We start from the raw sequence: 17,450 nt of genomic DNA, 5'->3' as shown, positions 1-17,450 counted from the left end.
CTGTTATGTACATTAACCACAAATATTCTATGAATTGTGTTAAAAACTGTTTGGACATCTTAATTATGCCATCTATATTAACACATTTGTAAGCAGTAAGCACTTATATTGGTCTAAGATTGAATTATCTATAGAATATATACATTGCTAAAGAAAAGGTTTTAGCAGTGGTCACCTAAAAAGTAACTAGGAACTAGAATTATTATTAATATACAGGGTGTCCCGTAACTCTCTGGACACATGTATATAGCGTTATTGCTTAGGTCAAGACAAACACATTTCACCATAGGAACATGGGTCTGTGGTGTCTAGTTTACCGACTGTCGGCATTTATGTGTTTTTTACAAAAACATGAATAACTCCTAAACGGTTTGAGATACAGCGTTGGGATTTTTCAAAAATGTTAATCTTATTAAGGCTTATCTTTGTTTAAAATTATACTAAAAAATCATTAACCGTTTCAAAATGGCAGCCATTTAAAATATTTGATGCCAAATTTCACGAAAACCGTTAACTTAACGAAGAAATTGCAAGTGACAAAAAAGTTAGTAGGTACATTCTATGTAGTTTTCAATGATACCTTATTTCTTAAGAATGGATAAATTATAACAGAGAAATGTCTTCTTTTCCAAATGCATGACCTCTTTTCTCCATTTAAACAATGCTAAACAACGTAAAAGGAGTATTAGCATTGTTTAAATGGAGAAAAGTGGTCACTGGTCATGCATTTGGAAAAGAAGACATTTCTCTGTTATTATTTAAAAATTCTTAACAAATAAAGTATCATTGAAAACTACATAAAATGTACTAACTTTTTAGTATCTTGCAATTTTTTTGTTAAGTTAACGGTTTACGTGAAATTTGGCATCAAATATATTAAATTGCTGCCATTTTGAAACAGTTAATGATTTTTTAGTATAATTTTAAACAAAGATAAGCCTTAATAAGATTAACATTTCTGCAAAATCCCGACGGTGTATCTCAAACAGTTTAGGAGTTATGTTTTTGTTAAACACACATAAATGCCGACAGTCGGTAAACTAGACACCACAGACCCATGTTCCTATGGTGAAATTTGTTTGTCTTGACCTAAGCAATAACGCTATATACATGTGTCCAGAGAGTTACGGGACACCCTGTATATTTGGCATAAATGGAATAATAAGACTTTACATCAAAAAAGTTTATTTGCATTTTTTTATGATACCAAAATAATCTCAAGATTTGTTTTTATCAAGAATATTACTCTATTTTTTATTTGTTTTCTTTAATAAATTATTTACATGAAAGTGTCAAGCTCTGATGACTATGAAATGAATGAAATGAAATGAAAAAAGTGCTTTATTGTACAATTACATAATAGTCAACCTCCATATGTACAACATATACAACACTAACGTGAACATGAAATAAAATACATACTGCTAAAATAAAAAATACCTTACACTTATTAAACAATGGTCTATGGTATCTATACAGCAGAGAGTCCTATTAAAAATTAAATTCTTGGATTGAATCCCATCTATAAAACCAGGCCTCCCTTAAAAATTTACAGAAAATACTCCAATCCTCCCCATTTAAATATTAAATAAACTCAGCTTGAGCCAAGAAATGTCTACCTAACCCTTTAAATGTAATGTTTTTTTTTTTATTGGACATTCTGCTACAAAATGAAATACTGTTTTATCTTTATTTAAATTACAAAGGGAGCAAAGCCCACTTCCATCGTTCCATGGTTTATAATTCAAATGAATCAGCTGAGCTCTAGCCTTAATAAGCCACGACACAAGTCCAGTGTCAGCCTTATCAGTCAGCAATGTCCTGCCGCCGCGGTCAAGGTCAAGGAGCAAGTACTGGTCTCGATATCGCGCTGTCATCGCTTGCCCTACACAAAAACCACGCCATCGCTCTCTCTCGCACTCGACCACTGTCGTAAGCTGCGCCACTACCCGCTCCCTCTGCTGTTCCCACGACTTAAAATCAATCTCAATATCGAGCTTTTTACCAAGTAATTTCCAAAGTGAAATACAACCAACATTCTTTGTAATAATTTCTCCTAATAAAGCTCTAGGCAAACGATCTGTTGACATTTTAAACATAATTTTCTTTAAATAATTTATATTTTGACCTAATGTGAATAAATGCAATTTTTCAAAATTTGTCCCTAAATACAAAACATAATTTTCTGTGTTTCTAGGCAATTTTAAAAATTTTTTAATGAACCTCCTTTGAACGGCTTCTACCTGTGCACTTGCACAGCAACCCCAAACCTGTGCACTGTAACACAAAATGGATCTAATAATGGAATTAAAACAAATACATTTAGAACTTAAAGAAGCAGTCCTACAATTTAACAATCTTGACCATGATGAGCTTATAGCAAACTTTGCTATTCTAGATTTCTCCTTAAAATGTGTCTCCCAGGATAAGGATGTTGTAAACAAAACACCTAAATATTTATATTCATTTACAATTTCTACAGGATTCCCCTTTATCATCTGCGTACATTAACATATTGATTTTTCTGCCTGCACAATTAAGACCTCCCCCAACAAATTCAGGCATGTCATTTATAAATAACTGAACACAATCGGAGAGCTTATACAACCTTGCCTCAAACCCACATTTTTGTGCTGAAAGGTAGCTGGTACAGTAACCCCCTCCTTACACCAAACACTTGAAACTGTGCCCGTATACATATTTTTTATTACTTCAATCACTTTCGTCGACACACCTAGTCACATTGTTTTTAAAGCGACAAAAAATCCACAAAAAATGCAAACACCTTTCCCCTCTTAACATTAAGCTGTAAACTTAAAATAGAATAATGATTAAAGATACTATCCACTGTTGAATAACCTTGTCTAAACCCTGCTTGGAATTCTGTTAAAAGTTTACGTTTTTCAACCCACTCAATCAATCTATTGTTCATTAAACTTACAAATATTTTACAAATGCAATCGATGAATGACAAACCCCTGTAATTTTCAACCTGATTAATATCCCCCTTTTTATGTAATGGAAAGATTATGGATTTTTTTAAACTGTGAGCTAAATTGAATTCGAAAAACATTTTATTGTAAACATCTAATAACATGAACATAAAAACATCAGGAGATTTTTTTTTAAACTCACATGGCACCCTGTCTACACCTGGAGCCTTATAGCTCTGATGACTAATGAATGGTGTAAACTTTATCATTCCAAATACAGTAGACCCCCTCTCAACCGGCCTCGCATTAACCGATTATCGGATTATCCACCCTCGATTGTAGAATATTACAGTTTGTTTTAACCGACCTTGCTTTGAGACCAGTTCGGTTTAACCGCTGCTTTCTAGGAATCTCGGCATTTCCGCTCCCATGCTCGGCGATGGGAACCATAAAGCTGGGTTTTCCTAGGCGCGGAATCGGCGAGCGGAGAGAGGAACGTGGAGAAGCGAGTTCCGCTCGGCCCGTGGCGGTCCGCTCCGCTGCTAGGAAAACAGTAACATTAAATTACGTAAGACAAGCTGAGTCCGCTCTCCGCGTTCCTCTCTCCGCTCGCCGATTCCGCGCCTAGGAAAACCCAGCTTAAGCTTACTGTCTCCACAGGATGTGACTGAGAATAAGTTATTCTGTATTTATCTCTAAAAATATTGCCAGTTTGCCATCATCGTGCTAGCACGAGCACGTCTGATTTGTTATCTGTGCGGAAAATTTATAAAATGTTAAGTGCGTTACGATTTTGATAATTGATTATCTTATCGCTAGAGTAAACAAACAACCAACTTGTAGGGAGTGCAGGAGGTTGGGCTAACGACTCCAAGGTCAAGATCGTTTTTGTGACTCCAGCCTCCAGTGAAAGGCTATAAATAAACATCCTGTCTCATAACAAAATGGTCGCTTGTATCTTTAATTTCAACAAAAAGTTCTGTACTGTATTACGATAGATTTGGAAAGCATCAATTAATATTACATTACTAAAGTTATTAAAATAAGAATTTTTATTGGCTCTTGTCTACACAACAATAATTTATTCCACTGAAATTATTTTACTTAAACATGTTTTGTGTTTATTTGTGACATTTTCTATCAATACAAAAAAAAGGAGATAAGTGTAATTCATTTTATAAAATAATGCAATTACGACTTCAAAATAATGATTATATAATTCCAAATGAATGGTACTTCATTATGTTATGTTTTTTTTTTAGGGATTGCCCGTTATAACCAACCTAGGTCCTGTCCCAATTAGGGTCGGTTAAGAGGGGGTTAACTGTATTCTTTTACAATTTAATGTAACCAGATTTTTGAAATTTAGTTTATCAACAAAAAAATGGTCTTTCAATCACATATTGTTAGGATTTCATCCTTTGGTCCAGTACCAATGTCCTCAATTTTTTTTAGGAATAAATTACCTTATAAACTGAAGAGTTTCCTCTTAAAAGGATCATAAAACAATGATGAAACTCTATGTAAATAACTCATTTATAGTATCAAAAGAAAGGGCTTTAGTGGAAAAGATATCAACAAGTTACTCTTGTTTTTTTTGTTTTTTTTATTGGCTAGAATTTCTAAAACGGGAGGTTAATATCATAGACTCCTGTAATTTTAAAGTTTAAATTGTTTTATTCAATACAGTAAGCAGAACCCCTCATTTGGCCACCACGGGACCAAGCCCTGGCCGGATAACGATTTGAAAACCAACCTACTATGAAAATGATGATTTATACCTAATAATGTATGTATTACATATATGCAGTCAAAAGTATCATTCTCAAGTCTTTTCTGGGATTTTATTTATAAGCATAAACATGTTTGTAAAAATTAAAAAATAAATTTATATGTAGCAGTAGTTAAGTAGTAAACGTACAAATATTATGATTCCAGGCAACAAAAACTATTAAATAATAATGGAGGTAAAATTGCAAAAAAAATTGGCCTTGAACATCATTAGAACTTAAATGGTACATATCATTTTTCTTATCCATTTTGTGAAATAATAAAAATTGATGTACCGTACTAACCCCGCTTTGGAAATAATAAACCAACTGTTCAGAGTTTAGGCCCTCTAGCTCAACTGAGTATAGTAACAAGGTAAAATGTATAAACAAACAGATAACTAGTGAGAACGCTCAAGATGCAAAGACTAGTGCTTGCATCTAAACAGAGGTAAAACCAAGGCTTCATATCAGAGGTTTGACTATAGTACAAATAAATCTTGTCTTTAAGATATAGGCCTATTTGTGTATCTTGGATCTTACTACAAACCACATTTAAATAGATTTTGTTAACATGAATCTACAGGTTTATCCCTTTGAGCTACAAATTTCAATATATTTATTTTGCAACAATAAACATAACCAAACTCTCAATTACTATACACTAAAACCTCTCTAAACCGCACCCCTTTAAACAGAAACCCGTCATCATAAAACATTTGAATCAACTGGAAAATGAGTTAGGTAACAGGAATTTAATGAAGTAGATTACAACGGATCTCATACCATAATGTAGATAAAACTTAGAAAACAACTTTCAATCATTTTAAGTAATAGATTTTATGTATACGGTTGTAGATTTTAAGATGATTCATATAACATAAAAAACTACTGGTGTAAATCTCTTGGAATAGCTAGTCATATCCTTTAAATTCTTACCTTTGTTGATTAACTGAAAAATTAGTTATCCAAATCATCTTTGCCCCTTTATTTAGGTTAGTCAGGATTCTACTTCATATGCAAGTTTATCTCAACAAACAAAAAATGAAAGATATACCTTAATGTGCTTTAGCCTAAAAGTCAAGTTTACAACTGCTATGTTTGGGCTTTCGATTTACCCGTGTTGTCAGAGTCAGTGCTGTAGATCGTTGGGTATGATCAAAGACCGATCAGTGTAAGTCGTTACCTAATACCTTGCTGGTCAGAAGACAGCTCTGTAAATACTATAGATTGATGGGTTGGATTTAAAATTGTGTTAATTCATTATGAGTTCATCTGTGTGTGAGAGTGCTTAATGGGGAAATGAGAGCCTAAAATAAACAATTGTTGGCTCTGGTTGAAGTTGACAGGATGGGTGAATTGCATCTCAAATTAGGCATTCTTACTGTAGATTCATCTACCCAAATATTTTTCAAAAATAATTTTCATTTTTTGTTCATAAGATAAGGGATAAAAAAGTCAGGATGAAATCACTTGATAATGTTTTGAGTCCTAAGGGTTAAGTTTCTACAAGCCATACAATTGAAATAACAAATACAAACCCATTCCTAAGTTTTACCTAATTGCAGTTATCATAGGTCATCAAAGGTGATAACTTTTTAACCACAATAGAAATCCAATCATCATAACTTAAACTATATAATACGCCAACTATCCGAATCGCATATAGAATTTTACAAACCCATAACTACAGTAATTAGAATTATTATTAAAGAAAGCAGAAGCCGTAATCACGGTAAAATCCTGAACACATCCCGTGGTCCTGTAGACATCATAATCATCATCCGTGGTCACAGAAAGATCATTGTCGTTTTCCATGATAACGGAATAGTATATTTCATTACTAGCACCAAAAGTGGCATGTTCTGCCGCGCGCTCAAATTTCATGTGTGAAGCTATGCCCCACACAGGAAATCCAAATTTAGAGTTATTTTCAGGTACAAGGTGAAGCTAAGGACGGGAATAATGGAGCAAGTGTCGGAAAATAGCTTTCGGTGTGAGTTATGAACGATTCTTTTCAACACAATGCAAAAATACACACATACAGATTAACATACCATACCTCAGTAGCATTAAAATTTTTAGACCATTCTTTATCGATGAAAATGAAAATACATTTCTCAATGTACATATATGCCATATGGTTTTATGATTATAGATTTTTTAGATAAGTATATTAATAAATACTTCCTCACTTACTTTTATTGACTTTGTTAGTTTATAGCTTTACTCACTTGTTTTTTTATTTACTGATCATAAAAAATCACAACAGCTCTAAAATCACAAAAATCAATAAATCTCAATCCATTTTTAAATCGTAACAGCCCTCTTCTGAAAAAGACCTGTGATTTGTACCAGTTTCTAAACTTTCTGTATTCCTCTTCTTACCCTTCTCATGATTTTTCTGGTTACCTCTGAAGCATTTTTCATCAAATTATCTGGAATGTTACACATACTTTGAACAATTTCAAACACGCACTATACTAAAACATAGCAAAACAAACTAATGCCTGTTTACATTTAGATTGTGCAACAATGAAAACAGCTGATTTAAATCATTAAAATAAACTATAACAAAACATTAGCGCACATAGTGGATAAATGGAGATCCAATCGAGAGTGAGAGAGTGAGAACCATTGCATATACTATAGCAGTATACCCAAAAGACTCAGATTTTCCTCTTTCTTGTGAAATAATATTTAGAGCGATAAAAAATCAGCTGATCGTTTTTCTCTCACTCTAAATTAGATCTTGGGAAACAACAACTTTCTTTTATATCAGCTGTTATCAAAAATAGTTACTTTCGGTATGGAGTGATGAAAAAATCTTGAACAACTGCGGTCTTGTAGACATCATCATCATCTTCTGCATTCAGGGCGAAAGTGTGGATGATCCGATAGTGAAATCATCGCAGATGCATCCTACGAGTGCAATGATAAAATCTCGGCTTGACTCAGTCTATTTTCTATAAAATTCCATGAATTTTGATTTAAACACAATCATCCAAATGTTTTGTACCTTCTTTTGCAATGAATAAAATTATCTGAATGCGGTACGGTCCCAATTCGTTTAGGATAGTTGAAGTTTAGTTTCCTTTTTTGGCAGGAGGAACGATTGTTGGTATTACTTATAAACAAATGTTTTGAGACACACAACCTTAATCATAATCTACTGGAAAACTTGTGTATAGTATAAACAACCGACAAGTTAGTCTGAACAAGTGTATTTTTAAACCCTATTTTCAATGCCTCAGGTAAACCAAATAAGATCAGCTTTTTCCACTTTGAGAACTTCAGTAAAGTAACCAACTCTTTTGTAGATAACCTCTACAGAGCAATGCAATCTCAAGCATGTAGTTGGTTCCTATCATAGTTTTGTGAACTGAACCACACAAAAGTGTATCAAACTGAACTCATCGAGAAGTGTATTCATGATTTGTTGTATAACTGTGTAAATTAAACATATGCTTTTTATTTAGGCTATTTGTTAAGTAAAACTGTTTGTATGTTATTGGATTGGCATAGTTTCCGGGCATGTCTGTGTTTGGTAAGGCCTGTCCTAGATTGTCAACATACAATGAAGATTCCCCATTGTTACTTCACTCTGTATGCACTTATCTACTGGTCAAATATAGGTCTCCTGATTCTGTGTCATAAGGAAACTTGATTGATTGTTTTTTTCCAGTTTGCCATGTTTTCATTCTAATTTCAGTTACCTTGATTTATCTAGACCAATGAGTGGCATTCTGTACTCATGCCTATCTACTTGGATTGTTGTATTGGGCTCCAAAGAGATGTTCCTTGAATAGATCCAACTCATTGGTTAAGACTTAAGAACAATTGTATATAATGATATACAGGGTGATAGATATAAGTGTGCCAGCTGTTTTATTCTAAAGTTATAAGAGATATCAAAAAATGTTAAATGGTAACTGACTTGGATTTTTATCAAACAAATTTTGGTCAAGTTGAAAAAATAGTTTTATCCGTCGTTTTTCCAATATGGCCGCCAACTTTGATTTTTCTTATGGAAGACCTTTTATACTTTGAATTTTTTCTCTAAAGCTACTCATTTAGGAGTTATAGCGTGTTAAATCTAAGAGTAAATTACTTGTGGTGTACATTCTGCATCATGTAGCTCCAAAACGGGTATGTTTAGAGCGAAAATGTAGCGAAGAGTAAAAAAGTCTTAAAATTGCATCTAGATTCTAAAAACATACATAAAAAAATTGATTCAACTTTTCAAAATGGAAGGGAAATTTGAAAATAGAAAAACTGTGTATGTCATGGTCTTATTCGAATCTAGATGCAGTTTTAAGACTTATTTACTGTTAGCATTTTCTCTCTAAACGTACCCGTTTAGGAGCTGCATGATGCAGAATGTCATGCAGAAACCTTGTCATTTTTTATTAGTTTTAACACGCTGTAACTCCTAATTGAGTAGCTTTAGAGAAAAAATGCCAAGAATAAAATCAATTCAATTGATATTACTTTCTAAAAAATCATAAGTTATTTTTATGTTTGTTTGATAGTTCAAACAAATAGTGTCCTTTAACAAATTAACATATTTTGCTGAAAAACTTTGAACAATATATTAGCCTACTGTAGAGTTAAACCAAACAGTTATCAAATAAATGTCGTGCAGAATATTCTAAACTCATTTTTCCTTTTTAACTTTCACTGAAAAATGTTTCCAGAAAAACTCGTGACAGAAATCAATTCCTCCATCCTAATTCATATGGTAAGACTTGGTTTGTTTAAGTTTACGTGGAGTGTACTAACAAAAATATAGTTGAATCAAACCACATTATTGTATATTTTTTGCAAAAGTTTTTTTCTAGTAGCCTAGTTATAATTCCTTTTGTGTGTTGTTTTCCAGACCGTATGATGTGTGTAGGCTCAATTATCATGAAACATAAAATACCAGCTTGTATATGTTTTACATTAATTTACTAGTGTGTTTGAATATATTTACCTTGTTAAAAAGACTATGAGTTGAGTTAGTATTTTAATTTTACTTTGTATTAAAATTGGGTACCGTTAGCTGATTTGGCAAAACATATAGGTACCCAAGCAAACAGGGCAGCAATCGGGGGTCCCTTACCAAATCAACTACATAGTTTGTACAGATCATACGTGGATACTTTTCTGGTTGTAAACATTTCTCCAACCTTTCATCCCCCAATCCCCCAAGATATTAGTTCAAACATCCATTAGCCCTCGTTTATAAACAAAGGCTTTATTTAAAAAAAAGTATGAGGAACGCTTTGTGGAATGTCTTGTATCTACCATACTGGTATCAACACTTAATTCTCATTTCTAAAGTGAATTAAAGAAAAAAAAGTTTAGGCATGTCATATTCCAACCCTGTGTTGCTTGTCAGCACACATTGTGATGTTTTGAGTTTTTATTATAATTCAATTGACAAAGAAGTGCATCTGTATAACTGACATTTTCCTGTCTACACTCATGGATTGGCCTTCCTGTCTCCTTATACTATTACTTTTCACAGTTACTTAAACAATCTTTAAACCCCTAGTTGTTTGCGGACCCAAATTTTTCTTATAGGTGTGCTTTCAGGGAAAGCTATCCAGCCCTTAAAAGTTGGTGGGTAGCAGACCCAAGTTAGTAGGTATCTCTTTACTATTGTATAAATTAATGTTTTCCGTATTCATGCACCTGTTGCCATTACTCCAAACTACTAAATTCGTTCAGTAGTTCGCATCATAAACTGTAAATAAATAGCTCCAGAACTGATAAAAAGTTGGAGAAGACTAAAAAGGCTCTCAGAATAATTGTGTCGGAAGTCTCATAACTATAGTGTTAGCAAAACGGGAGTGCCGATGGAGACCTGTGGGGGTGTGTGCGTTTGAAGGGACTTGACCTGGTCTCCATCGGCACTCCCGTTATGCTAACACTGTAATCTTGACAGTTAAACTAGGCGCCCACCGGGCATCCAGCGGGTGACGCGGAGAAAAAATTCTGTCCGCTTCACCAGGGGCCGTGCCCACCAAACAACTCTAGCTGAAGCGCGGGGCGGCGCGGAGAATTATTCTTGTGGAGGGGATGTACAGTGCTTTTCGATTCGGACCTGAACACGCCCGAAGGGACTTACTACCTGTATGGAAGATTTGCTTGGTTCTACTAAACCAGAGTCTAAGCTGAAAAAGAGTAGTGAAGCTATGACGGCTGAAAATAGTAAGATTGTAAATGAATAAAATTAGTTTTTTTTTTAAGTAGGAGTTAATTTTTAGATTTTAGGAACTAATATCTTGAAAACTGATAAATGTACAAAAAAATACAAGATACAGGAAAGCTCTAAAATATAATTGCCTGAATACTCTTTGTGTAACGTTTTAAATCAAAATTGTAAAACGGTTACAGCACCAACATGATTGATAAACTGTACAGGATAATCAAGATGAAAGCCAAAAATAAAATTGATAAATATGATAAAAAATATGTTTCATTAGAGTCCTGTAAACTAAACCAACATCTAGAAACCCGACCTTTTAGTAGGCACAACTATTCAGTTGCATACAGAACTAGCAACAACCTTCAACCAGGTATGTTGTGAAATCCACAACATACCTATATTAGAAAATTCAGGTGAATACCGTGTGTGGAAAACGTGACTTTTATTATATTGGACAATGGGCAGATTGGTAGTTGTTTTAAAACCAGAAATAAAGAACAAATAAACTCTGTAAAGGAATCAAATCCTGCCTCAAATTATGCCGAACATATTCTACAGTATTGCCATATTGCCGTAAGAATAAATGAAGACATTACGTAAACCATGATACATGCATTGTAAATATAACAAAAAAACAATGATATACTTTAGGGTACCATTACGCACTCGACAATGGAGTAATCGGCTGTAATAACGGCTGTAGTGCAATATTACTTTATTACCACTGGTTATTATCATTTACACCCAACCAGCCACACTCAAGGATGAAATATAATTCACAAATAAAATATGTTTTTAGGCAAGGTATTATTCAATTGTAGATATTTTGTGGGCTTCAATTACCTTTATTTTGTCTGACAATATTCAGGCAGATGTCAAGTTCAAAGTTGGTTGTGTTGCTAGCCTAGTGGTTAGCGTCTCGGACTTCGGTGCGGGAGGGACGGGTTCAATCCCCGGCACATCCACTAAACTTTAATCTCTCGTAACTTCTCTTGTGAAATGCCACTGGCGTAGAAAAAAGAAAAGAAAAAAAAGACAAACAAATATTTAATTGTGCTTAAATATCCAGACTGGCTGGCGTTTGTGGAACCAAAAAAACTTCTTGTGTCCTCATGGTTGAAAAAGTTTTTTATCCTGCTCACAGGTCGTTGGCCTAACCAAATGCACCACCAAAATATTGCACAGGAGCACCACTTACCAGGGGGTCTGGGGGAGGGGGTTCAGGAAAGAAGGGGGTTAAAAGGCTCCTCTCAAAATATTTTGGAAAATAAGTACTAAAGAATTAGGTATATTGTAATTTTTACAAGATTTTGCTCACAAAAACTAGTGAAGTCATTTATTGACTATATTGCAAATATTCTTACATCATACAACATCTGATTTTTATCTTCCCTGCTCTAGGGGGGTGCAACCGCCTCCCTGCTCATCTCAGTGGGGCTCATCCCCTAACAAAGACTGAGTAGATTTTTGAGTCCCACGAAACACGTTGGACTAGATGGTCTAAGATGGTTGGACAGGAACTGGCGGGGCAGTGGGCAGGGCTAGGACCGTCATCTTGGCGTCAGTGTTCCTACATTTATTAAGCAACCAGCTGTGGTAGCTAGAGCATGGTGTCTTCTGTACTTTGTATGCAGTGGAGTTTTGAAATGAGCGCTACAAGTGTAAATCCCGCCAGTTGTGAAGTCCGATATGTGATAAGGATTTTGTTAGCGAGAAATTACAAATCTATTGAAATTTATTGCCAGATTATTTATGTGTACGGCCAAGGAATAATGAGTGAAAGCCGACGAGTGAGTGGTGCATAGATTTTAAAAATGGCCGAACCAGTGTTGAGGATGAGGATTGCAGCGGTAGGCCTGGTCATGTGATTGATGAATTGGTGGTAAAAATCAATGAAAACCCCCATTATTGTTTTACGATCACGGAACTCAGGACATTTTCCTCAAATTTCACAGAGTTCATGAAATAGTGATTGGTAAACTTGGATACCACAAATGTTGTGCCAAGTGAGTTCTGAACAGTATACCACAAAAAACAAAGAGTTGCTGCAGCACTGACATTTCTGGAAGAGTATGACAAAAATGGAAACCATGTTATTGATCTATTGTAACTGGTGACGAGACTTGGGTAAAGCATCAACTGTGAAACAAAAAGGCAGTCGATGGAATGGGGTCTCACGCATTCCCCCAAGAAATCAATTAAGTATTGGCAGATTCTATCAGCAAGAAAAATCATGGCTACTGCGTTTTGAGACGCTCAGGGAGTGATTTTAGTAGACTTTCTTGAATGTGGCCAAACTATTAACTCGGAGAGGTATTGCGAAACACTCTGGAAATTAAGACCGCACTGTGTAGACGGGCGTTGTCATGAAAAAGAAAAAATGTTTTCGCTAAGTTTTCCACATAACGCTTGTTTTTGGATCGCACATCCAAAAACAAGCGTTGTGGAAAACTTTTTTTTCTTTTTCATGACAACGCCCGTCCAAACACGGCCAACCGTATCTGAGAGTTATTGGATGGGTACATCCCGGATTTGACGCAGAGTGACTACCATCTGTTCCCAAACGTGGCTCACTATGCTACACTTTGACACTGACGCTGAACTCCATACTGGTGTAAAAGATCTGATGTTTAGCCATCCAGCGGCATGTGCATCCAAATAAATCTAGTTTATCTTTATGTATCTTTATTAGGGGTCTCAATCCCAGGATCCCGAATCCCGGTCAGTTTTTGATAGATAAAAATAATGGGATTGGAGTCTTTTAATCCCAGGATTAAGAGATTATAAAACCATTGTTTATATTTATTTTTTGTGAATTTTAGGAGTTTTACTTACGGAAAATAAATAAAAAACACCAAATAAGTTAACACTTGAAAAACATGTACTGTTTAATTAAAGGAAAGTAAATTTATAAACATGAAATATGATATACCTTTTGATATATTTCGATTGGACAGTTCAATTATCATTAAACTCAATAGGTGAATGTAGTGTAAATATGTAAATATATCTTTCAAATGTATTAGGCGTATTTTGATTTACTTTCTGTAAATTTTAATTAGGCTTACATTAGTTAGAATTTAATTATAGTACCGGTATAAATTTTAAGTTTTACTTTTGACAACAACGCAATTGGTGTGGTAAACATAAAAAATGGCAATCGGTAATTTAAGTATTATTTTCTTAATAACATTGAAGGCCTAAAATTTAACTATAAACACACTATTATTATTTCATTATTAAGATAGCTTATATTAAGGGTCTATAACTTAATCTTCGTATTTGGTTTTAAGTGCCGTCTTTTTTAAACTGTAATTCTAAATTAAGTTTTTCGTACACACGCTACTACACAGATGGTTTTGTTATGTTTTTTACCTTAAATTGTTTTATTGCTGTCAATCAACATAATATTGTTACGCTGCAACTGGTGATTCTTCCCATATTTTATATTTTTATTTATTAGTTTCCATATTAGCATATTATTCTTAGTAGTCATATTTCCAACCGTGAGTCTTGGCAAGTTTAGTGTTCGATGGAGCGTGACCTATAGGCTACATGCGAGTGCAGTTGCTCCTGTTTTTTTTGTATGTATTTATTAAATAACAGAGTGACATATAAACATTTATAAACTGTAAATAAGAAAAGATGGGTGATGATAGTTCGTGTGGAACATTTTTTACTTAGAAAACTGCATAATTGTGCAGTGTAACATTGGTAAGACCAGTTTAAAACATTAAAGGACTCAACAAGGGGACTTCTCGCTCTTTTAAAATATGTAAAAAGTTAAAATCATAAAATAATATAACCCCGGGATGGGCTAAGAAAAATCCCAAAATCCCGGGATTTGGATTGAAGGCCTGGGATTGAGACCCCTAATCTTGATTAACTCAGAAATTTTCATCACTGTTAAATAGACCAATAAGATCCAAGTTCAACCAAACTTATAAATTTATCATTACTATTAACACTCTCAGTTGAGGTGCCCAAACTTATTTAAGGTTTCAATTAAATTTATTTATCCACAGCATAAATAAGTTTATAATGATTTTCCATTGAAAATAGAAAATAATGTCTTTAAAATAAAATAAAATAATATTTTAACCATCTTGAATATTTTTTTAAATGTCTATGATGGTCTCAAGCTAAGGTTAACATCTGTAACTCCCCTTTCCACAGAAAATTCCCCAATCTTTCTCTAAAGTCATACATTGAATTCTAAGTATCTAATTACATAGTGTATATGGTTAGGTTACTTTAAAATACAGATTTATTGAAAAAGAAGGGTTCAAAACTTAACGGTTGGTAAATCTGTTTCTGTGATTTCCAATAGCTTATTGTTACACCAATAGAAAGGGTGTGTTTATAAGTTTGTTTTGACAAGGTTATGTTTTGTCTTAATTTTAGTGATTGAAGTTTAAGGATTAAAATTGTTGTCATTTTGAAATTTTAAGTTGAATCAAGAATTTTTTTCTCTATCATTGGTTTCTTCTACCTTAACATACATACCAAGTTTCATAAAGATCGGTTGACAAAAATTCAAAGATAAAAATGTTTATGTAAAAATACAAAATGGCGGATATCTACTTTAACAAAGCGATTTTGGAAAAATGTTATTCTTGATTTTTTTATTTTGACCTAAGGAATCACTACGTAAATTATGTCCCCACCTTTTTTAAACACCCTGTATAGGTAGATGTTAAAAGTAAAAAATGTGTAAAACAGGTTGTAAAACTGCTAATCTGTTTTCAATAAAAAATATACAACTTAATTGTAGCCTATATAACTAAAAGTTGTGTTTGCAAACCGAGTTGGATTAGTAAAGGGGAGCACAAAGTTGTATCAGGAATAATGAAATAATTACTTCCCCATATTAGAAGTTTGCCAATGTACCAAATCAACTTTCAATACAAATGTCAAATTAACAACAGATTATTTATTTCTGTTTGACGTTTTATTCACATTTTAACAACATCTGATCATACTTCAGCATTTTTTTTTGTTTCCTCCTGGAAGTTTTGTGACCCCGTTGGTTTGTTCAGAGCATGGAGTGCATACTAACAGTTTGGTAACATTAACAGCATGCAGGAGAGTCGAAGAGACACCGAAGTAAGTCCGCCGACGCCTCCGCCCCGACGTGCCGCGCGACTCGGGTGCATTGGTGGTGGAGGGGGGCCGCGTGAGCCCTCGCCGAGCTTCTCGCGCATCGCTGGTGGGCTCAAGCTCGCGCAGGCTCAAGCTATGGCAGTGGCTGTAGGCTTTATGCCTGACCCTCAACTTGACCGTCTCAGTAAACGATCTCCCTTACTTCACCGAGCATCCTTCCATGGCAGAGGTGATAACAGCACTTTTACAAATGGTTTTCAATAAATATTTATTCGTAATGCATGTATGTTTTAATTCAAAGTTCTGCAATCTTAATTTATTTTTGTCGCACTACACAGTAAGCAGCTGGTTTCTAGTCTCTAGACAAAAATTCTCTAGTCATTAGTTACAAAAAATGTCAGTAAAATCACCTGGAGCTCGGTAAATTTTCTGAAGACATATTTTATTCATATTCTCATTCCCAATAAACGTTGCCCGATTTGTCTGAAATTTTGTATAAGATTGTCACAAATGTTTAGAGAAACCATAATATTGCTTTGTTTGTAATATTAAAGATAATTACTTGTCACTATTGAGCTCACGATTGCGAGTTGAGTCGAGTGGCAGTGAAGGGATCAGCTGCTGCACCTGTGAACAATAGTTGGCTGGCTGAGGGCAAGAGCTCAACACCTAAGTCCACAACTATAGTCTTTCCATTCTTTTTTTCTGACTAATGCCAAAAGTATTTATATTTGAATGTTTGTTTACTGATTCTTAAGTTTTAAATGTCTATACTGCATTAGGACTGTAGATTGTAGAAGTTTCAACACTGAGATCTCCACTTCATCATTTTTTTTCTTTTAATATTCAGCTTAAGTTTAGTTAACATTTCTAAACTATGAAAAAATATAAATAAATAAGATCTCCAATCATTTAACACGTGTAAAAAATACTGTTTGAGCTACCAAGTGCAGAGATACCAATACGAGTCTTTGGATTCTTATCACTGTTTTACAAACCATTAAATCCCAGCATCGTTAAATGAAAACCCCTGCTTATGATTTCATTGCAGAATTGGAATTTTACATTTAAGTAATTTTAAATTCTGTGATCTTTAGGTCCTCCAATAAATCCAACAAATTTTAAACTGGTCTTTCAGTCCAGGATTTATCAAGTCAATGTTATTTTGTAATATCAGCAAATATTGGGCATGTTATTTATTTTTGTATTTTAACTAAACAAAACGTTTTATATTGTTGCAGGGAGCAAGGTGGGGGAATCAAACGGCAGCTTAGCCACTGACAGACTCTCTCACTCCCTCCCCGGCAGTCCAGCTGACCGAAGACCCAACTTCCCAGAAGTGGTAGGATCAGCTGAGAGTCTAGTGGGCAGGGTGAGTACTTGCTTCATCAATTTAGTGTGGTCTGTGATGTCTTGAAAGGCTTGTGAGAGAGAGAAAGTTAACACACT

At 34.3% G+C, this 17,450-nt stretch overlaps 1 protein-coding gene across 13 annotated transcripts in view; it reads left to right on the top strand.

Moving 5' to 3' along the window:
• The window catches only part of LOC129005959 (muscle calcium channel subunit alpha-1-like), a 332,295-nt gene that overhangs the window by 313,393 nt on the left and 1,452 nt on the right, over positions 1 to 17,450 (top strand). For 10 of the 13 annotated variants that reach the window (XM_054435029.1, XM_054435032.1, XM_054435024.1 and 7 more), the window contains 2 exons: positions 15,977 to 16,230; positions 17,243 to 17,373. In XM_054435029.1, coding sequence (XP_054291004.1) covers positions 15,977 to 16,230; positions 17,243 to 17,373 — 385 coding nt within the window. Of the gene's footprint in view, positions 1 to 9,399; positions 9,444 to 15,976; positions 16,231 to 17,242; positions 17,374 to 17,450 lie in introns of all 13 variants that reach the window. The other 3 variants (XM_054435031.1, XM_054435030.1, XR_008491886.1) reach the window with 2 other exon arrangements.

Source organism: Macrosteles quadrilineatus, unplaced genomic scaffold, assembly GCF_028750875.1.
Source record: "Macrosteles quadrilineatus isolate MER2022 unplaced genomic scaffold, UCM_ALF_1.0 Scaffold_47__1_contigs__length_942521, whole genome shotgun sequence".
Lineage (NCBI taxonomy): Eukaryota > Metazoa > Arthropoda > Insecta > Hemiptera > Cicadellidae > Macrosteles > Macrosteles quadrilineatus.
The sequence above is the reverse complement of the archived record's forward strand: the minus strand, read 5'-3'. Positions and strand labels throughout refer to the sequence as shown.